Source organism: Astyanax mexicanus, chromosome 1 (assembly GCF_023375975.1).
Source record: "Astyanax mexicanus isolate ESR-SI-001 chromosome 1, AstMex3_surface, whole genome shotgun sequence".
NCBI lineage: Eukaryota > Metazoa > Chordata > Actinopteri > Characiformes > Acestrorhamphidae > Astyanax > Astyanax mexicanus.
Window position 1 is genome coordinate 100,158,882 of NC_064408.1, and position 24,001 is coordinate 100,182,882.

Here is a 24,001-nt window from a genome sequence, read left to right on the forward strand (position 1 = left end):
ATACAATATGGCACACCCCTAATACAGCGTCTTGACTTGTACTCACATCACAGAGACTTTAAATTCGGCTATGCTGCCCAGAGACTTAGAGAGACTTGACTCAAGTCTTGACTAGGACTCATAAACCAGAGACTAGAGGCTCAACTTGTACTCATGCTTGAAAAACACAGAGAGTAGAGACTTGGAAATACAGTACTTAACTCAGATTCACACAACACAGACTTAAGACTCAACCAAGACTCGTAACCCACAGACACAGGCCTTCAATCAGACTCCAAACCCAAAGACTTTGAGACTCAAACTGAACTCAAACCCCAGAGTTGGCCTAGATTCACAGCCTAGAGACTTAAGACTTGACTCAGAAATGCACCCCGGAGTGTTTGACACAAACTTCTAAAACAGAGACTAGAGACTCAACTCAGACTAGTGCCCCAGAAACTAGAGCCTTTACCTGTACTCATATACCAGAGACTTAACGCTCGACTTGAATTTGCTGCCCAGAGACTTCGAAGGCCCAGAGGTTTCCGACTCCCACCACAGAGAGTAGAGACTGAGTGATACAGGAATTAACCTAGACTTGCATCCCAGAGAATGGAGACTTTATACAGAATTACAACTGAGACAGTAGAGACTTAAAAATACAGGACTTAACTCAGATTTGGACAATGCTGATTTAGGAGTCAATCCAGACTTGCACCACAGTGACAAAGGAATTCAATAAGACTCCCAGCCCAGAGACTTAAGACTACTTGAACACCCCAAAGTGTGTTTTCTGTTTGAATAACCCAAAGATAAGAAACTCAACTTGAACACAAACCCCAAAAACTCTGGACTTGACCAGGACTTGCACCCCATAGACTACAGACTTGACTCAAACTTGCACCCCATAGACTGCAGACTTGACTCAAATTTGCACCCCAGAGACTACGGACTTGACTCAGACTTGCACCCCATAGACTACAGACTTGACTCAGACTTACACCCCATAGACTACAGACTTGACTCAAACTTACAATGCAATAACTACAGACTTGAAACTTAAACTTTCCTCAGACTTATAGCCCATCAATTTTTATACATAACCTTAAGGAATCTGAACTTGATTCAGTCCTGTACCTCAGAGATTAAACTTGAATACGCACCCTAGGCTACCTTGTCAATACCAGGCTAAAGTGACTCAAATCTGATTGTTTGCTCAATGTGGCTCAGATCAGATTTTTTTCAAATCTGATATTTTTTTCAAATCAGATTTAAGTTACTTTCATATGTGGTCCTAACTTGGATACGTATCCAATCCATGGTCATGCGACATGAATGTGAATGAATAAAAATATCAGAATTCATGAGTCTTTTTGCTTTTATGCATGTGCTACATGCTTCTCTCTCCTACCCACACATCTCTTTGTGCAGCTGTACAGCAAAAAACAGCAAAAGCAAACCACCTGGCCTTTTTTCACCTCCTCGACCTGATCATGTACTTCAGACCAGCTGTTTACTCTTTACTCAAGCAAAAGATGCTCCACATATGAGCGGCTAACGCATGCATTTCACCTTTATAAAGCTACGAGTCGTCTCTCAAATATGACGTTTTTTGTTGTTGGTAAAAAAGGTGACGTTTATACACGTATCAATGTGCTCATTGGAGGTGTTTCAGGGACAGGATTGTTCACATTACACACAGATACAGGTCACTTACATTTGTGAATGTGAACCGTCAAGATAGCCAAATCCGATCTAAGCAAAAAAATCTGATTTGATATGGCTTGTAATGTGAACGCATCCCTTAGAATTTCAATCCAGAGACTGTAGACTGGAGACTTAACTTATACACAGACTCATACCTCAGAGTCTCATGACTCAAATCAAACAGAGTCTCAACAATTGACCTAAATTCACAAAAAGTGACTTCAGAAAATCAATTTTTTTTCTGCTTATAGAGCTTATGGTGCAGAAGGCTAGTTAAGGTGGTTGTCATCCTCACTATAGCAATGTCTCTGGGTTAGAAGGCTCCTTGCTGCCCCCTTAACAAGACCCTCTTTTGAGAATGATGTTCTGGCTACGCCCCTGATGTACACACACTCCCTCCATTCTTCAGGGTGGCAGTTCCTAATATGTTCAAAACGTTTCAAGCGCTTTTCATCATTTTCAATTTCCTCATTTCAAGTTCACACTGCCACACACACACACACACAAGCTTCATTCCAAGCTCTGCTGCTCTGCCACCACAGCTGCTCCAGCCCCAGCAGCTCCTCCTGCTCTCCTCCCACCTGCCGCTTCAGTGTGGCTCTAACAAGCAGCAAGCTGCTGGCCTACTTCTGCACACACACACACTCACACACTCTGCTCCCTCAGGACTACGTCACCCACCATGCACCACTCCATCTATAACACGTTCACATTTACTCCAATGTTACGTCCCTAACAGTGTTATGGGGCCAGCAGAGCAGTGGAGGAGGAGAGGAGATCACTGTAATGCAACCCATATACGCTCCACACAGCAGGAGCGAGGGAAACGGAAGAGGAGAAAACATGCCATCTCCAATTGTTGCTAATATAAAATTATGAAATATAGCTGAAATATTGCCGCATTTAGCTTCTTCTCTCCCTTTCACTAGTATCAATAATATAGGCTGAGAATTGTTACTGTGTTTCAAGCGTGGACAGAAACTCTAAAAATACACATACATTCTAGAATCGTACTTACACACACTTCTATCCAAACTAGGATATATGAGTGCTACACCACAATAACACAGAACATACAAAGAGTTTACTGCTTTCTTTATTTTATGTACAATTCCATAAACCAGTCTGAAAGCTATTCTCCTGACTTGTGTCCCAGATGAATGCATTATTAATAGCTAGACTTGTATCAGTGCTTGAGATTGTGTATTTTGTCTACCAGTCAAAATATTGTGCTAAATATTGTAATATTGTAAAAATATCCTTAAATTCTGTGATACAATAATTTGTATATTGTATATATATATATATATATATATATATATATATATATATATATATATATATATATATATATATAAAATTGACTCTAAAGGGTTGGGAAAAATTAAACACCTGTCAGATGTTTAAACTACAAGTACAAAAGTATAGGAACAGACCACTTCCGTTTCTGAATCGGTTTCTCTGATTTAGCTATTTATAGGTATTTGGTTTTTAATCACAGTTTTCATGTATCTTGGCATGTTCTCCTGCACCAGTCTTACACACTGATTTTGGATAACTTTATGCCTTTACTGCTGGTACAAAAATTAAAGCAGTTCAGCTTGGTTTGATGGCTTGTGATCATCCATCTTCCTCTTGGTTATATTTCAGAGGTTTTCATTTGAAACTTATCATTTTGAAGTGGTCTCTTATTTTTTTCCAGAGCTGTATATATAGAAAAATTAAATCAGGAAGGTAGAGAAACAAATCCAAGGAGGAAAAAGGCTAAACAATATCCAGTATATGAGCACAAGAATAATAGATGTAAAAATAAATGTGTCTTTATAATTATTTCTAATGTGTTCAAATAAACTGATACATATCTAAAGCATAAATAAAGCAATGTAATGTACAATTATCCTACAATGGCAACTTTAAAGTCACACTGATGGCACACTGTGTCCTTGTCAGCTTGTCAACAAATGCATGTGTACAGCTGTCCATGTGGATGTAGTATGAAATCCCAATGTGTCTTCATCCGACATATAAAAGTGAAATATAGGTGGAAATGTAGGTGGAGCCCACGGGCAGAAAAAAAAAATCGCATTATGTTGCTTTAACAGCCTTAAACAATGAACAATATATCTATTATTCATTTAATGTTAGTAAATATATCCACATTAATGAGAAACCAGAATGTAGATCTAACTGCAGGTATTTTAACCAATAATTACTCTGGTATGGCAACTAAGATACTAACTAAGATGACCTGGAAGTTATCGTAGATACAGGATACTTTTGCATATTTAAGTTATAGAGAACCAAGCTGTGTAGTGTGAAACCATTTTTAAAACCCAGCTCCTGAACAAAGTGGTAAAAGATCACTTTTTTGACATGAAGTTTTTGTTGAGAAATTAACAATACTGAAATGTTCCCTATAATGGCAATAATTCTATGCATTGCCTTCTTAACCTACCAAACACTATCCTTTATTTTAATAATCAAATATACAGTATATATATTTTTTTTTTACTCAAAACTTGCCCACTTTGTTATAAAAGCACTTCCCAAAGTGAGAATTGTTCATTCTAATATTTTCAGCTACCTTTACTTATCTTAGTATTTCTTATAACATCAGCACAAATTTCTTCTAAAATATATATAAAAATACAGCAGTCCTGCACACTGTGACTCACCTGCTGTACTATGGTGGTGAGCTCCAGACACAGCTGTATGACGTTGTTCCTGGTCACTGAGTAGTCCGTCACGGCGGCGAAAGGTGACCTGAAAAAGAAGTAGCACCTGGAATTAACCATTAGATCATTCTTAAGGGCGAGTCCACTAGATGGTCAAATGTGTGTGTGTGTGTGTGTGTGTGTACATCTCCTCTGTAGTTCATATAAGAGTTTTATTTTGTGGGGACATCTGGCTGCTGTTCCCCATGAGAAAAAACATGCTTTTATACACAGAATCTGGGTTTTATTTTAAACAACTAAAAGAGCTCAGACAGACTTTGGTCACTGAGGGTAAGATTAGGGGTAGGTTTATGTGTGGGCACCGCTGTATTTAGCTACATTAATATACAGTTTAGGTGAAAAAGCCCACAAAGTCTGTATTAAAAGTTCATGTACAACTCTGTATGAGTGTGTGTGTGTGTGTGTGTGCAGTCAATCTGCAAGATACATTTGATGTTGGAATTTTGCTTCTTTAGTTTTACACTGGAGCAACAACCCTAATGAGGCTAATAAACAGGGCTTATCAGTATGATCATAAAGTAAAACATTCAATATATATATATTTTTTGGATATTGTGATGGTGGTGTGAGAATCTTTACACACACTTTACCTAGTTTAATAGCATAACCTAAAAGTTGTGTTAGTCCTAGTCAAAGATCTTAGCAATGATTTGGTGTTGTTGAAACTGGCGAGCATCACATCATCTCCAGACGCTAGGCTTATTCATTAATACCATATTTTTTGGACTATAAGGCACACTTAACATCCACTCAGCTGAAGTGCAGCGTTATAGTTTAGTTCTATATTTTAGTTCTCCAACACCAAGACTCGAGACTGGAGCAGTGTTAACATTAGCTGCTAAAATTAGCTGCTAAGCGCTAGCTCTTTGGCCCTTTAGAGGTGAATATTTTCGACCTGTAGCCTGCTTTAGCATTGCCAGTTAACTGCATCAAGCGTTAGCTTTTTTGACGTTCAGAGGGGAGTATTATCAGGCTGTAGCCTGCTGCTAACCCCGGCTAACACTGCTGGAGCAGCATTAGCATTAGTTGCTAACCACGCTAAGCACTATCACTTTTGCCGTTCAGAGGTGAATATATCGGACTGTAGCCTGCGCGTTTACCATGTTAAAACAAGCTATGTGGGACAAACCGCTTGCTTATATTGCCCTGGCTTACCAGAACTCTCAGGGTTTCTTCAGTATAGCGCAGTCTGGGTAGCCTTAGTGGAAATCTGTAAATCTAAGCTTACTGTAGATAAATGGAAGCGCTTTACTCACCCAAATAAACAGTGTTCAGGAGAAAAATCTAGAGTAACATCTATCCAGCACTTGTTTTACTTCAAAAATAAAGTCCCTTATGATCTGGTGCACTTTTTGTATGAAAACAGACCAGAAAATAGACGTTTATTGATAGTGTGTCTTATAATCCGGGAAATTTACAGTGCAAAAAATACTGTAGGTTGGTTTTGTCCAAAACAAAGTCATATTACTTTATATACATCAAACAGCAACTTAAAATACTTAATAAAAACATTGTGTGGCACCTTCCAATATCCAATTAACAGTGATCCATGTCACCACAACATTTATCAATCTGTTTGTCATCAAAACTGTCTCAGATAATTATTAACTGACACTAATTAAGACGTTGTTAATCATTACATTTAAAAGCAATGTCTCAATATATTATTATTTACATTTTTTTGTAAGCACTAAAATGTAGTCATGTTTAATAAGGGCTTAATTAGTGTCAATTAAAAATTAGGGTAACACTTTAATTTAAGGAACACAAATTAGGCACTTATTAATGTCTTATTATTTGCTTAATAAAGCTTTAATTAGACATTTGTAAATGATTTATTCACTACTTATTATGCTTTATTCTGTGTAAGTGTTATTGGTGCTTAATTAGTGTCTGTGATTGATTAAATATTTATTCTGTTCTTTTTATTGTTTAGTTAGTGATGAACAGAACCTCACTTTAGAATATGGTACACAGCCTGGTCTATTAGTGACTTATTAACCCCTTATTAACTCAATAAACCCCAGCACAGCCATAACCATAACTAAACCATAAGATCAAACTGCTGCCAATCATACACTAACAACATGTAGAATTAGCTAATAGTTAATGCTTAATAATCTGCTTAACAGGGTGCTAACATAATTGTTTATTGTGAACTATAAGAAATAATACAGCCATTATTAATAATTTCCACATAATAGACCCCTAATTAAGCACCAATAACACTTGGATTGTATAAGCACAGAATAAACCCTAGTAAGTAGTAAATGAATAATTTATAAATGTCTAATTAAGGCTTTGTTAAGCAAATCAGAATTGCCTTTATTGTCACATGATCAAACAGCGAAATTAGCCATCAAACCATCCATACAATAACATACAAGGGGGAGACAGGACAGTACAGGAAGACAGGGTAAGCCGCAGCGTGTGTCCTTCCAGCGTGCCGCCAATCAATAAGATAATAAGACATGAATAAGCACCTAATTTGTGTTCCTTAAAACAGTGTGAATTATGGCTGTGAGTACTGTTCATTAATGTACCCTTGTTGTAAAATGTTACCAAGTTTCCTGTATCATATTTTTTTAGTAGCTTTACTTATGTGTTTTTGACACTGTATAAATTGATTATCTATAAACATGTAATCCAGTAATAGTAGCCTTTATGAAGCCTGACATTTCTGTGAATTGTCTTGAGCTTTTTTCCCTTCTTGTAGCTGGATGTGAGCATGTGAGGACACTTTTGTTAGCAGAATGTCCTCCACACCCAGTTTCCTCTCACTCGGTGCATGCTGTAGAATGTGGGTCGTTTGTATTGAGGTTGTGTTCTATATATACAGAGCTTTAAGAACATTGCCTCTTCCCTCTGCTCTCCTGCAAGTCTTTAAATACTCTATCCTGCACAACCTGCGAGAACCAAAAGCTCACAAATACTCCAGTGGGCACTTGTTCTTCTAAACTCTAACATCATACAAGCACTAACCCTGAAACGTCCAGAGTTATTACTGCTGTTTTTTTTGCTATACTCCTTACATGTAATTAACTGCAAAGATAAACTATTGGTATTTAATAGGAAGGTGCAAATGTTGGAATTCTGGTCCGATGCCGATATTGTACATGTACAGAGACTAGAAAAAGTATTCTTGGACTTTTTCACATTGTTTCACCATACAAACACAAACTTAAATGTGTTTTATTGAGATTTTAATCGATAGACCAACACAAAGTGGCACATAATTGTGAAGCGGAATGCAAATTATACATAGATTTCATAAATGTAATCAAATAAAAATCTGAAAATTGTGATGTGCAAAAGTATTCATCCTATTTCAATACAGACTGAGATTTTTGCTCATTCTCCTTTTCAAAACAGCTCAAGCTCAGCCAGGTTGGATGAAGAGTGTCTGTGAACAGCAATTTTCATGTCTTGCCACAGAAGCTCAATGGGATTTAGGTCAGGACTTTGACTGGGTCATTCTAACACATGGATATTCTCTGATCTAAAACATTCCCCTGTAGCTCTGGCTGTATGTTTAGGGTCATTGTCTTGCTGGAAGGTGAATCTTCTTTCGGGTCTCAAGTCTTTTACAGCCTCCAACAGGTTTTCTTCCAGGTTTTTTCCTGTATTTAGCTCCATCCATCTTTTCATCATCTCTGACCAACTTCCCTGTCCCTGCTGAAGAGAAGCATCCCCACAGCATGATGCTGCCACCACCATGCTTCACTTTGGGGATGGTGTGTTTAACTTTGGTCATATCTGACCACAGCAGTGGCTTTTTTTCTTGCAACTCTTCCATAAAGGCCAGATTTGCGGAGTGCACAACTTATAGTTATCCTGTTGACAGATCCTTCCACCTGAGCTGTGGATTTCTGCAGCTCCTCCAGAGTGACCATGGCCTCTTGGCTGCTTCTCTGACCAGTGCTCTCCTTGCTCAGTCTGCCAGTTTGGGTGGACAGTCATGTCTTGTTAGACTTGCAGTGGTAGAATACATTTTCCATTTTTGGGTGACGGATGGAACAGTGCTCCTTGGGATGCTTAAAGCTTGGGAAATATTTTTATAACCTAATCTTTCTTTAAACTTCTCCACAACTCAAAATCATGCATTTCTTTGATTTTACCAATTGAAAACCTCTGGAATATAATCAAGAGGAAGATGGATGATCACAAGTCATCAAACCAAGCTGAACCGCTTGAGTTTTTTGCACCAGGAGTGGCATAAAGTTATCCAAAAGCAGTGTGTAAGACTGGTGGAGCCGAGAGATCCGGAGTTCTGTCAAGTGTGCTACCCTGTTAAACCATGCTACCCTTTTGTGTATATTTAAAATACAAAATTAGAGCATGTTTCCAGTATAAGTTTATGTACTATTATTGAATAGCCTAAATCACAGTATCAGGGTAAAGTTGTGGTAGTAAGAATGTATTATAATCTGTTTTTGTATTTTTATATATATATATATATTTTTTTTTTATTCTTATTAATTCACATTACACCTTGACAGTGTAATTACAGTGAGTCCATGCACAAAAATACTAGAAAAACAACATTATTATAAAACACATGAGAAATAATAAAAAAATGTAGGTTAGCGCATGCACAGTGACTTTAGGAAGCACATATGAATGGGTAGAATGCGTTGAAGAAAGTATGTGTCCTTGTCCTGATGCGGCCCACCCTCCCCCAGACTCTACGTCCAGCAGCCCCCAGATAAAATGAGTTTGAGACCCCTGTTATATTGTATATGTTGCAACATGGTTCTGGAGGAACGTAATTTCATTGCACTGTGTTTCTGTACTCAGATGTAATTACAAAATTAAAACCTCTTGACTTGATTTAACTAATGGGAATATCTAGAATCTACAGAATGCTTTTTTTTTTTTAATCAATACCCTCTAAGAGTTAAATCCACCCAGCATGAGCTCAACCCTAATTCTCAACAGCCCACCACTCCAAGGTAAGAGCCGTGTCCAAGTCCTAACACACTTTTCAGAGTAACATCCTCTCCATAAAGAGAAATCCATTCTCCAAATGTGATTTGGGACGGAGCTTTCATGGAATACCAAATCTTCTCCCCGGCTGCTTCAAAACACTTTTATTGCCTAAAATGTTTTCAAATAAACACGATTCTTCTGGGGGGCTTTCTGGGCATTGGAGGCGCAGATTGCTTTGTGTTCTGGAGAGGCTAGAAGAAAGTGCATTTAGGCGCCTTCCAGCCGAGCAAGACAGACAGTAACAAGCGCCGTAGGCTAGATGAGGACAGACAGCATCTGTGAGCACATCCACAACAAAACCTAACAGAGAGTACGTCATTACTCTCGGCCGTGTCCCAGCGAGAACGATGCCGTCTTGGCCCAGCAAAGAAAAGACGTGCTTCTGGACCTACACTGCTCCCAAAGTCACTTTGCCATATATAAAGATGCCGAAGGCGTGCGGCTCCCTCGTCCAAGGACGGCTTGTCAGGCAACGGAGGAGCTGCCATGGACAGAGGCAGGCTTTTCGAGGCCTCTCTCAACTTGACCTCATCCCCACAGGGAGAGAGAGAGAAAGAGACGGAGGAGAGAGAGAACAGCACACAATCAGCAGCTGTAAATCATCTGATTAAATTGAGAGGGGGCATAGAATCTATAAAAGACCTGAGAAAATGGAAAAAGAATAGTATGGATTCATCAATGAATCTACAAATGTGTGCTGGCACTGTGAAAAACAGGTACATGAATTAAGTGAAATCATGAGTGAAGGTAGAAATCACAGCCTTGATTTTTTAGTATTTATTTTAATATGCCAGAAATCATTACACCAACCATTTCTGTGGATCTGGCACCTGCCGGTAGTTCACATGTAAGTGTTTCCTTTTGAATGCTGGCTCTTCTATTTTGTATGAGGACTAGGAGTGAGCGATATGGATCTTAAATAATATCATGATATTTCTTTTTTTTTTTTTTTGCAATATATACTACTGCAGAAAATACTACTGCGACAAAATAAATATTTAAAAAAGTTTTATTTAGTACATTCAGTTGAAAGAAAAAAAATCTATTTTTTGTACGGTACTCACCAGGACCTGATTTTGTATAAAATAAATTTACCACAAAAATAAAGTAAAGCATATAAACTACAAACAAACAAACAAATTAAAGTAAATACAGCAAATAACAAAACAAATACAAAATAGACTTGTATATAGGCTTTCAAAAATATCACAATATTTGTGTTTTTTTTTCTTTTTCTTTTTGGCAATATTACTGCATACGATATGTAACACCCCTAATGTAGACTACTAAGTGTTTATTACATACCTGTCAAGTTTTAGATTTAAAAATAAGGGATATTTTCCTCTGTCCACTTAAAGTCGTCCCACCAGCCCAACGAAGGTTCAGTACATGTTTACAAAAAATCTAAAATAACCACATTACAATTACACACTACAATTAGATTATGAGAATCTAAAATGTTGTGGACATTCCTACATATGTCATTCTTTTAATACAGCCAAATTAAAAATCCTTTTCTAGATATTAAAAAAGTTAAGATTTCATGTCTTTTTTGCCATAAATGCACTCTTTTATATTATATATATTTTTATTCATTTAATAGATTTAAAATTGAACAAAGGGTGCACAAATTGTGCAAAATGACTGTAGGTGACCTAAAAATAGTATTATGAGCTTTTACTAAAAGGACATGGACCAGATATATTCCATCAGTAAAAATTAGTCCTAAATGGTCTACACAAATAATAATTTTTAATTAATACTTCTTTCTTTTGATCACTCAACCCCTGATCAGTTCAGTTAATTTCGGTCCTCTCCACATTTCTAGTTAAGCTGAGTAAGCTGTAAACTTTTTTATTTTAAAAGGTTTAATCTGTGTGTTTTATTTCGGAGACGAGTATTTTTAAGCAGCTATCAGAAAAATCTCATCACAGTTTACATGATTAGCCTACCGTTACCTTTCTTTTAGAAAAATCGCTGAATATCCATATATGTTTTAACACCAGCTGCTCCGACTAGCTGCCTGAACTCACAGCGACGGGGGGCTTCACCACACTGACCCTCCTTTGCAAGCTGATTGGCTGTTTCTCCTGAAAGGCGGGACTTTCTCCTTGAACCGGCTCCACGGTTGGTTAAGAGACACAGAGCGGTCACTGCCCTGTCTCCTCAATAATATATATATTTTAATTTTAATATAGTACGGGAAATTTACGGGAAAATACTAATACGGGAGGACGGCGGGAAAGAGGAGTAAAATACGGTAGTTTCCCGGCCAAAACGGGAGACTTGACAGGTATGGTTTATTATTGCAAGGCAATAAGACTGTGGCTATCTATTAGATACATGAGTTACGATTCAGTATTTGGTGATACTGTAAGCAAGATGATATATTGAGATTTTAAAACTGTCATAGCATAATAAACACATCATTTTTATAAACTAAAGTAAATAAAGGTTTAACATTTTATGCAGTCAAAACAGTGGTAGCTAACACTGACTACTGAGTACAACACTGCTACCTAGTGGTTGGGGTTTAAACACTTTACAAAATAAACCACTGTCGGACGCTTTGGATGTTTAAACACAAATATTCCTTAAAAATCCATACTGTTTTTTTTTTTTTTTAATCAGTACAGTATATATTTTAACAGGAATATATGTTTAATCTATGTTTAGTCTGTATATTTTACTTGGGTTCAGTCATAGAAATGGATCATAGATGCGGACAGTTTTTATGTATTTACACTGGAGTGGATATTTGGCTGTATTGAGTTGTATTGAATAAGATGATATGCTATGATAAAAACAGTTTAAAATACTGTCTAGCTGTATACTTGTTACAACTAAATGAATCTGTTACAATTAATCCTACACTTAGTATACGTTTACAATATACATTTGTAAATACATACATATTTTATTTCATTTATTACTATATTTTATGATTCTAGTGACAAGCAGTAAAAATATATTGATATTTGTTTTCTGGTGTCAACCTGAGAAGGATTGGTTTCCTTTTGAGCCAGTCCTGCTTCTTCTTAGGGTTTCTTTCTTTTACTTCTTCATTCCAATCTATCCTTAACACTGTTGCCATTGGCTGGCTCACTTGAGGCTCAAACCCGAAATTTTATTAAGCTGGTTTATGAGAATGTTGGTTCTAAAAGCTGAAACTGTCTCGAGGCTTGTAAGAGGGTTTATGATTTGTATCCTAGATGTATGGTCTGACTGAGAAGAAAATACATAAATGAATGAATAAATAAATAAATAATCTTTGGAAACTCGTGTTGAAAAACTCGTGTTGAAGGCTCGTGTTGAAGGCTGCATTGTAGTAGAGGCAGAATGGACAGAAGCAGTAAAATGCTGTGGACAATGCGAGATATTCTTATCTCTTCAATCTGTTTTGGGTCTGGACGGAACCGTGTGGAGCCGGATCTATTTCCATGCTCAATCAGTGTTTGCTTGGTGCACAGCGCAGAAGATTGGCATATGTAATTGAAACTGTGGAGGTGTGCATCTTGCCTCCTCTGTGAGATACAATTACCCAGAAAATGCTTCTCTGCAGCTCTACACAAATACGTTTACGTGCATCCTTCCAGAAATACAAACCGGCAAGAGCGTTTCCATCCCCCCCGGACTGAAGCACCCCAGATCTACACTTCTTCCCTGGCTGCAGCATTCGAGCACCAGCCATTCAGATTGCTCAGAAATCCCTGGGGCAGGTAAAGACTGCCCCCTACCTGGAACAGCTTCAAAACCTCTCATCAGTGTGTGAGCCTGAAGGAATCAGTGTTTGGATCACAGTCCACAGCCCGCCTGTCTTCATGCCTGCCTGTACTGACCCTCTCAGCAGGCTGGCCAGAGCATCCCTGAGGCTGCCCATTAGCCAGGAGACATCAGAGAAACGCTGTGCCGTAACCAGCATGACCAGAACCAGCTACTGTTCTGCTGCACAACGTCCACAACAATCGCAGACGCCCTGCAGCATCTGCGCAATACAAACACAACAAGTTCATTAACGCCTGTGCCAGACCAACATCAAATCACTGATCAATAGAGCAACGGTCTGAATGCTAAACCATTAGCGGCTAAGCCAGGACTGCCTGAGCATTCCAGCAGTTCCAGCTCCGCCTCTGCCTCCAGAGCAGCCCGAGCGTGGGGACTGAGGTAATGAGAACCGCAGGAGGGCCTACTGCACCAGCAGCTTGATGAAGCTCTAATGAAGACTGAGACTCTCGCCAACCACCAGCCAAAAGGTCGAAATGGAAATGGAAGTCAAGGCAAATCAAAGGGATTTACATTAACAGATCACAACTCAACAGCATAAAATAAAGAATAGAGTTGGAGCATTTGAGCTCATCATTCCTAATGCCAATTACAGTTGCTGCCTTTTTTACTAAGTGAACATCATTTACTAGATTTTACACATACGAGAAAAAAACAGTGAAAGAACAACCAGCCACTTAGATTTTAGTACCTAAGCGAGGAAGATAATTGTTAAGTTATGCTTCTAAGTAGTGCTGGGCGATAAGTGCTTAAAACCAGACCTGTTATGATTTCTTTTTTTTTTTTGTGGACGATATATTGTCCCAGAAATGATTGCGCGTAACGATATTTTAAGACCATTAAATGCACTGACATAATAATTATAATAGAATAGGATAACAATGCAATTAAACTCACTGTGTGTTATTAAAGCATTTGGTTATTGCATAACGTGCTAAAATATTAAATATATAAATAATAATTCATGTAAACAAACACACTAAAACGATACTACGATTATAAAATATTTTTAAGGTCATGTCCATTTATTGTACGATAAGTCAATACTGTAATCATTGTGGCAGGCCTTCTCAAATACTACAATAACAAACTAAAAACAAAGTATTATCAGAATAAAAAAAACAATAAAAAAGACAAGATTATATTGTTAATTTCAATTGTGCAAAATTACATCAGCTAAAAGCTCTAAATATAGGTTATCATTCATTTTTGATTAATTGCACAGCCCTCCTTTTAAGGATTATAGTGTGTGAAAATGTTGAATAAATGTTGAATTTAGTAAGAGAAAACCTTAAAAAAATGGATTTAGAAAAAAGGATCATAGTGGGTGAAAATGTTGAATAAAAAATTATATAATAACACAGTAAATTGCATTTAATCAGTATGTTTGGCTGAAAGCTAACTTTAAAATGTATGAAAATGAGCCAGTCAAAAAGAATTGTAACTAATAACACTATTATCATAGATATTTTAGATGTTTTCAACAACTGAGGCATATAATATATAAAATAGGGAATCATTTTTTAGAGTTCTAGATAAAATAAAATGATAGGAACACAGTATTTGAGCTTTTAGATATGCTACTCATATTTTTGTTCCATATGGTATAAGCTTTACCTGTTAACTGCATTAGCCTTTTGGGCTATAGTTTTTTTTTTTTTATATATATATAAATTTGATTTGCAGACAATCAATATATACCCCTCAGTTCATTCTTCCACTGTCTTCCTCTCTGTCTGCAGGGCAGACCGCCGCTCCACCGGGGACTGACTTTAGCAAGAAAACATGAGGCTGATTAGCTTAATTAGGCCACTATTAACAAGGGGACCCAAGCTCCTCCCCCTCAGTGCCAGTGACCCTGTTTCTTGACGGTGCTATGGCAGTGGCCCATAATGCATAATGAAGGAGGAGATTAAAACTCAAAGCTCTCATCATTCAGACAGCGAGCGGATTTTGGCCAGAATTCCCACTCAGTCAGCGGGTCACGGGACGTCCCAGAGTGCAGCACTGTCCGGCCTGGCACGGTCTAGCCTGGAGTCTGGAACCAAATCTAGGCCACCGTACTGAAGCTCGAACCAGCGCTCAGTTCAATAGAGGACTCGTCTGAAGAGGCTGGACAGCTGTGTGTTGGATGTGTGAGAGTTATCCACACAGGGCCAGAATCAGAGAGGACTGGACTGGAGGACGGCCATGCTGGAGGGCAGCAAGTGAGTCTTTATTGGACAGAGAGGCGAGGGATGGGGTATGGAAGCTGGGTGTTAGGAGCGTACTCGTTCCAAGTATGATGAACACAGCCGCGGGGAAGTGTAGGCCAGCCGGCTGCAGCCCAAACCAGGAAATTTTGTTTATATCTGGGATATGTGACAAAATTCTCTCTGAACCCTTTGCTGCAAACCAACTCAATTATGTCACTTAAACTTGAATACAGCCCAAAAAATGATATCTGCAAGTAACTCTCTAAACTTGACTCTTGATTCAATTTCAATTTTTACTGTATTCTAACAAAAAATGTCTGTATGAACCTGACTACTGTAACTGCACTAAATATCCAAAATCATCTGTAGCCAAACAACATTCTGTCCAACCAAGAGACAGTTGTGGTTTAATTAAATGATGTCTGATCCAAACTGTAACTGTACTGAACTTTTAAACTTAAATAAAACCAAACAAAATCCTGTCTGAACTTTAATAAACCCAACAAACTTCTGTTTGAACTTGAATAAACACAACAAAATTATGTCAGAACTCGAATAAAACCAAACGAAATTTCTGTCTGAACTTGACTAAAATCCAACAAAATTCTGTCTGAACTTGAATAAAACCCAACAAATTCTGTCTAACCTTCATTAAAATCCAATAAAATGCTGTCTGAACTTGAATAAAACCCAACAATTTTTGGTCTGAACTTAAATAAAACCCAATAAAATTCTGTCTGAACTTGAATAAACCCAGCAAAATTCTGTCTAAATTCGAATAAAACCCAACAAATTCTGTCTGAATTTGAATGAACCCAACAAAATTTTATCTGAATTTGAATAAAACCAAATAAAATTCTGTCTGAACTTGAATAAACCCAACAAAATTTTACTTGAACTTGAATCAAACCCAATAAAATGCTGTCTTATCTCAACAGTAACCCAAGAGACTCCTGACAGAAACCGACTGTATCTCAACAAAATGTATTTGCTGATAAAACCTTGAATTTCAGTTTTACTCTCATGCTGACCTTGTGGTTGATATTTTAATCCTGCTCCCCCACTCCTCCTCCTTCTCCTTCACTCCTCACAAAAATCGGCAACGCATTTCAGCATTGTTCATGAGATTGGTTGCTATGCAAATATCCAGAATAAGATTATTACTTATTTCTTTTTTTATGTAAATTATATATGGACATAATTGTGTGATTATTGTTTTTTTTTTTATATAAACAGGAAATTTTAAACCAGCATGAATTTGAAACTTGAAAATATATAAGAATTGACATCCAATCTCAGTGAAACACATGTCAGAGGCTGCTCCTGGTAGACACAGAAAAATAATGCAAGCTTTGATTGAACACAGTCAATTCCAGAGCTCATCGCTTCATGTTCTATCTGGCGCTTTTAGCCAACACCTTAGAGATTCATCCCCGCTGGGAGATTCAGACTGAAGGCTTTTCACTTCACACCTGCTGAAATCTCAGCAGGAAAGAACCCCCACAATTACTCTGCCTTTTCTGCCTCGGCCTTTATCCTCATGTAACCTGCTCTGTTATCCACCGCACAGGCCTTCACACATGCTGCCCTATCAGAGAGCAGCAGTCCTCAGCAGCATCTTTTATGCATCAAAGATCTGGATCACAACACCAAGAAATATTCCTCCAGTCCTTCTATACTCCAAAAATTACGATTATTAGTTTAAATGTACAGTTGTAAGACAGAAACCTTGGAACACAATGGACTCTTTACATTATGTGGTGACTCCTTACATGTTAAAAAGAGTTTCGTGATATATAACTGGCTGATATTTTACTTTACTTTTATATTATTTATATCACACAGGCCAGACTAAGAACAGACATTCGCAAAAATGAAAAAAGGCTGAAATAAAAAAACTGATGCAGAGCTTTCAGACCTCAAATAATGCTAAGAAAACAAGTTCATATTAATAAAGTTTTAAGAGTTCAGAAATCAAGATTTGGTGGAATAACCCTGTTTTTAAATCACAGTTTTCATGCATCTTGGCATGTTCTCCTCCACCAGTCTTACACACTGCTTTTGGATAATTTTATGCCACTCCTGGTGCAATAATTCAAGCAGTTCAGTTTGGTTCCATGGCTTGTGATCATCCATCTTCCTCTTGATTATATTCCAGAGGTTTTCAATTTTTGTAAAATCAAAGAAACTCATAATTTCTAAGTGATGTATGTGCATGTTTACTGGGAAGTTATACTAGCCTTTGTAATTCAGTTCACATTTCAAACAGCTTGTCCTCCAGAAATGCAACTTTTGCATGCAATTCTAGTTTTTAAAGGTTCCTCCCACTTTCATTATGCATAATCAGAAGACTGTTATCTTAGTCTGGCTGGAGTTCCCCTTTACTGATTGTGCTTTTATCATTTTAATATTAATATTATACTTTTTGACCACCTTTTATTTTTCGTTCTTCATTTCTCAACACTGGAAAGCACTTTGAGGTTAATTTGAATAAAGCATGAATCACTGTTCTTCTTACTGTTGTTATTAATAAATAGACCTTCATGAATAAAGACATCCTTTCACACTAAACGCAGCCATGACAAGCGAACAGATCAGGCAGCAAGCCATGAAAGAAATAGCTAATTATAATGAGAGAAAATCAGAAGCAGAGAGAGAGCGAGACGGAGAGAGAGAGAAATAGAGATGGAGAGAGAAGTACCCTCAGTTACGTAAATGTTTCTCACTCAGCTCAGTGTATGTTACATAAAAATCTGCAAAAATCTGCATAGTTGTGTTTGTATGGTCAGAAATACACACTCTTATGCGCACACATGCAGACACATCATGCAAAAAACCCTGGCAAAACCTTTGCTATTAAATGCAGCCTCATAAATCCTGTGGCACCGCACAAAGTGTGTGTGGCATTTTGAATTAGTATGCTGTCACTTCGCATAATAGGTTTCTACTCTATATAAAATGATATGTTGTGTTTATTAACACTAAGGAGATTCAATTTCTTTAGGCCAGACAATAACCATAGTATTAGAGCAAAATGCAAAGACATGGGCAAACCTACAGGATTTTTAAACCACAATAATTTATTGTCCCAACGGACAGTTCTAATGGAAACAGGAGAGTTGAGGTGCACATTGAATTCTGCCGTGATTTGGGCAGCCGTGGTTTTATGTTTTTTGGATACAATCCGGGTTAGCACCCGAACATCCCTTTCAGACAGCTTCCTCTTGCGTCCACAGTTAATCCTGTTGGATGTGGTTCATCCTTCTTGGTGGTATGCTGACATTACCCTGGATACCGTGGCTCTTGATACATCACAAAGACCTCAATAATATCTCAATATTTTGAGCAAGTCTGTGCTCTTACCCTGCTAATTGAACCTTCACACTGTGCTTTTACTGGTATAATGTGCAGTTAATGAAGATTGGCCACCAGGCTGCTCCAATTTAGCCATGAAACCTCCCACACTAAAATGACAGGTGTTTCAGTTTCATTGTCCAACCGCTGTAGATGGGTAACAAAATTACAATCCAGGGTTAAAAATAAAACAAAAAAACTAAACCCTGACAAATGCAACCAAACCTGAAGGGCAAATCTATAAAAGAGTAAACAAAAGAATAAACAAAATAAGGACATGAGATGGCAGATACAAACAAGAATGCAAGGTACACAAGGATATGGTTGGCAATACTTCGCCAGTGTTAGAGATACAGAAGGGGTAATAAAAAAACAAGTTACTGTATTTTATAAACTATAAGGCGCACTGTATTATAAGGTGCATTAGCAATGAATGTCTATTTTCTGGTCTATTTTCATACATGCGATGCACCGGATTATAAGGTGCATTTTAAGCAACAATAATAAGGAACAAAGATGTTTCACTGTAATTTACACAGATTTCTCTCCTGAAAGCTGTTTATTTGGGTGAGTAAAGCGCTTCTGTTTATTTACAGCAAGCTTAGATTTCCAATATTTTCAAAAGCATAGTTAGCAGCAGCGCTAGCCGTGGTTAGCAGCACTTAGCAATAGTAAATGCTGCCCAACTGAGGAAGCTTAAATGTTGGTAAGTCAGGGCGCTTTCAGCTAGGGTTTCTTTCCATGTAGCTTGTTTTATCACAGCAAACACGCAGACTACAGTCCGATATACACACTTCTAAATAAAGAAAGAGCTAGCACTGTGGTTAGTGGGTAATGCTAATACTGCTGGAGAACTAAACTGAAACTCTGGTATAAGGCTGTCCTTCAGGCTTTACTGCTCTTTACAACCTGACTGGTAAAATGCACACACAAAGCGCACTGGATTACAAGGAGCACTGGGAATTTTTGTGAAAATGAAAGGATTTTAAGTGCACCTTACATTGCGAAAAATATGGTATGTGAATCAGTGTTTTGGGTGGGCTCAATGTAAAAACCATTCATGATTGGAGGAATATGGACAGGTAACCATATTGTCAATCTGGGAAGAAACGGAGATACCAGATACCAGATACAGGAAGCATGACATAATGCTAGAAAACACGGCTGTGTTTTAATTCGCGTTAATTTTTCTTATTCATCTTAGTGTCTGATTGCTCATGTTTGTTACGTAAAAAACAACAAACATCTGCATAGTTCAATAATAATTCACACACTTATGCACACAAATGCAGACACATCATGCAAAAAGGCTCTGGCAAAACCATTGGTACTAAATGCAGCCTTATAAATCCTGCGGCACAGCACAAAGTGTGTGCGGCATTTTGAGTTATTATGCTGTCACTTCACGTAATAGGTTCATATTCTACGCAAAAAATAGAACATAGACAAACTGAGATGGGTAATCAAAATACAATCTAGGGTTAAAAATCAATAAATAAACCCTGGAAAATGCAGACAAAACTAAAGAGCAAATCTAGATGAGCAAACAAAACAACAATAAAGAAACTAACGACATGAGACGGCAGAAACAAACATGCATGCATTGTACACAATGATTTAGTTGACAACTAAATTGTTTGTTTAGTTGGGAAACAAGTTATATGACTCAGTTCTTTGGGTGGGTTGATGAATATGGACAAATGAACATGTTGTCATTCTTTGAAGTGTAATGAAGGAACTTAGCAGTGTCAGACCGAGAAACTGGAATTGGAACATCATGCTAAGAAAACACAGCTGTGATTTAAAAAGCCTGCTTTTAGGCTGCATTTATGTAAATGTTTCTCATGTATGCTACTTATAAAACAACAAAAATCTGCAAAACATCTGCAACCATGCTACTGCCAGTGAGCTACCATGTCGGAGACTCGGGTTCAATTCCAGGTCTGGGTGACTATGCTGTGCTACACCAATAAAAGTCCTTGGGCAAGACTCCTAACACTACATTGGCCCACCTCAGTATTAGAAATAACCTTGTAAGTTGCTCTGAATAAGAGTGTCAGCTAAAAATACATAAATAAATAAATAAATAAATAAATAAATAATAATAATATTTCCTGCAATTGTGTGTCAGTATTTCAATATTTCAATAACACACACTTATACATGCGTGCACACATGCAGACACATCATGCTAAAAAAAAAAAACCCTGGCGAAACCTTTGCTACTAAATACAGCCTCATAAATCCCGTGGCACAGCACAAAGTGTGTGTGGCATTTCGAATTTGTATGCTGTCACTTCGCATAATAGGATGACCGGGCAGATTCTACACCCCGGAGCCACGAATCTGACCTAAAACATCCTCCTCAAAACCCTCCTCATCTAAAGCAGGTAAGCAGGGAAAAGAAAAAAACAAACGAGAAACCTTCCATTAGCTCCTGCACTGATGAATCAGCCTCCAATCAAATCCTCATTCGAGCTAATCAAGGGTACTCTAATGATTACCATCCAATCAATGTTAGCTCATTACGAAGTCACCTGGGGGGTAGGGGGGAGGGGGTTCGGCAATGGTAATGAAATTGAAAACACTGACGTACATCAATCCCACAAGTCAAGAGCTTCTCCACCTCGCTAATAAGGATCAAAACCACACTGTCTAAATCCATTCATTACCTAACACTGTGTTTCCTAACTCCAGCCCCGGAGAACCCCTGCCCAGTTTAGCCCTTTTTCCTGAATCTAATTCACTTCATTAGCCCGTGAAAGGTCTGATAATTGGCTAATTAGCTGCAAACAGGTGTGCTACGCCAAAATCAAGGATGGGAAACATTGATCTGGAGCTGCTCCTTCAATTCAATATTTATTTCTCGCAGCTCCTAGACTCCTACCTCGAAACACTCACAGGCTATGAATAGTTATGTGGGGAGATGATTAACACGAGGAGGATGCTGGTAAACAGCCTGAAGCATCGATACAGTTCAGCTTACTCAAACTGCTTGTGACTAGGCGCTCTGAGTAATGCACGTTCAGTGTACACTACATTTACGTTTACATTTACATTTACAGCATTTGGCCTTGAAAAGCCTTTTTAGCCCAATGCACACTAAATACACACCCTTAGCCCCCAATCAACATCCACATGGAGGAAGAGTACATCAGCTGAATCAAAGCACAGAGAAAAAGATGCGTTAGCCTCAGTGAATAGAGCTCTGAGTGAGGTTAGAAAGGTCTGAGTGAAATATTTCAGCTATTTAATTCAAACTGATATACAGTGGCTTGCAATGTATTTTATTGAGATCTGAAATAATAGACCATGAAAAAATAACATATACTTGTATAGTGGAACAAAAATAATACATGGTTTTCAAAATATTTATCAAATTAAAATCTGAAAAGCGTGACGTGCAAAAGTATTCAGTCCTATAGCAATACTTATTAGAGACACCTTTTGCTGCAATTACAGCTGCAAGCCTTTTGGGGTATGTCTTTACCAGCTTTGTGCATCTAGACACTGAGATTTTTGCCCATTCTTCTTTGTAAAACAGCTCAAGCTAAACCAGGTTGGATGGTGAGCATCTGTGAACAGCAATTTTCTTGTCTAGATTTGTGAGAGACTTTTGTTATTTCTGCAGCTCCTCCAGAGTGACCATGGGCCTCTTGGTTGCTTTTCTGACCAGTGCTCTCCTTGCTCAATCTGTCAATATGTCTTTTTTTTTTTGCAGTTATAGAATACTTTAAAAAAATGGATTGTGGATTATACAGTGCTCATTGGGATGCTCAAAGCTTGGGATGTTTCTCCACAACTTTATCTCTGACCTGTCTGGTGAGTTCCTTGGTCTTCATGATGCTGTTTTTTCGCTAGTGTTCTCTAACAAACCACTGAGGCCTGTACAGAACAGATGTATTTGTACTGAGACTAAATTACACACAGCTGCAGGACTCTAATTAAGTAACCAATTAAGTGATTATTTAGGGGTTTTAGAGTAAAGGGGGTGAATACATTTGCACACAAACTTTTCAGATTTTTATTTGATTAAATTTCGAAAAACATGCATCAATTTTTCTACTTTAGAATTGTGTGTTACTTTATGTTTGTCTATCACTTAAAATCTTAATAAAATATATTTAGTTTAAAACAAGGTTACAAAACGTGAAACAAATTCAACGGGTACAAATACTTCTGCAAAGCATTGTAAAATGTATCTTGATTGCTTGGAAATATTACACAATAAATGTTTAGAAGTATTCTAATGTGAAATGAAGAGACATGCCTTGAAAAAAGGATTTATAGAGAAACTATGGCTACAGTATGGTCTCACAAGATTTTTATCCAGATTGATTTTTGATAGTCTGAGTTACTTCAGTGAATATGGAGCCTGCACAGTGCTGTACATAACACTTTTGTGTGTGTTTGTGTGTGTGTGTGTGGTTGTCTATGCAGCTCTTTGCAGGACTAACCTATCCAGCCAGGCCAGCAGGCTCTTGGCGGCAGCGATGAGGTCCACTACTGAGGTGAGGAAGTCGTTGGGCAGTTTGCGAGTGGTGCGGCCGTCGTAGTGTCCGCTCCGCCGACGGCCTGTAATGAAGTTCTGCAGGTTCTTGGCGGAGGCATTCAGTTTGTGCGAGAGGGTCTTCAGATTCTCCGTCTCCAGCCCATAGTTCTGTTCAATCACAAACATATACACAAAAACAGAGAGTCACACGAGGATCCTTGTGCACAAAGATAAGAATGCATTGTGTCCTGTCCACCAAAGTGTAATGATTTCAGAATTGACAGAATTGAAGTTATAATGAACACGTATACTATTTCTATCACACAAAACGTTGCATTTTAAAAATGGAAATATGACAATAAAAAAAAAAACTTCTTAACTTGCAATAGAGGTTAATGTTATATATATATATATATATATATATATATATATATATATATATATATATATATATATATATATATATATATATATATATTTTTTTTTTTTTTTTTTTTTTTTTTCCAAATTGTTTTAGGGCATTTGTATTGGCCCCCACATAATGAAAGTTTGATACAATATAAAGAACGACAGTCAGATTAACATTATGCCATTCTCAGCCAGTACTCGGTATCAGTCTTAAAAGCAGAGTATCAAAAACAAAAATTCATAAAAATGTTATTGATATGGGTTGGAAATAGAACCATAAATGATGAATAATTTAGACTGATATGGTTAATATTTATTGCTTTACACTTACAGAGGTAGTGTGAGACACATGCATAGTG

At 37.6% G+C, this 24,001-nt stretch overlaps 1 protein-coding gene across 4 annotated transcripts in view; it reads right to left on the bottom strand.

Moving 5' to 3' along the window:
• Positions 1-24,001, bottom strand: part of cnksr2a (connector enhancer of kinase suppressor of Ras 2a) — a 177,036-nt gene that overhangs the window by 96,653 nt on the left and 56,382 nt on the right. For 2 of the 4 annotated variants that reach the window (XM_049462856.1, XM_049462835.1), the window contains exons 3-4: positions 23,200-23,402; positions 4,362-4,449 (exon numbers count right to left, since the gene is read on the bottom strand). In XM_049462856.1, the coding sequence (XP_049318813.1) occupies positions 4,362-4,449; positions 23,200-23,402 (291 nt within the window). Of the gene's footprint in view, positions 1-4,361; positions 4,468-23,199; positions 23,403-24,001 lie in introns of all 4 variants that reach the window. The other 2 variants (XM_049462846.1, XM_049462832.1) reach the window with 1 other exon arrangement.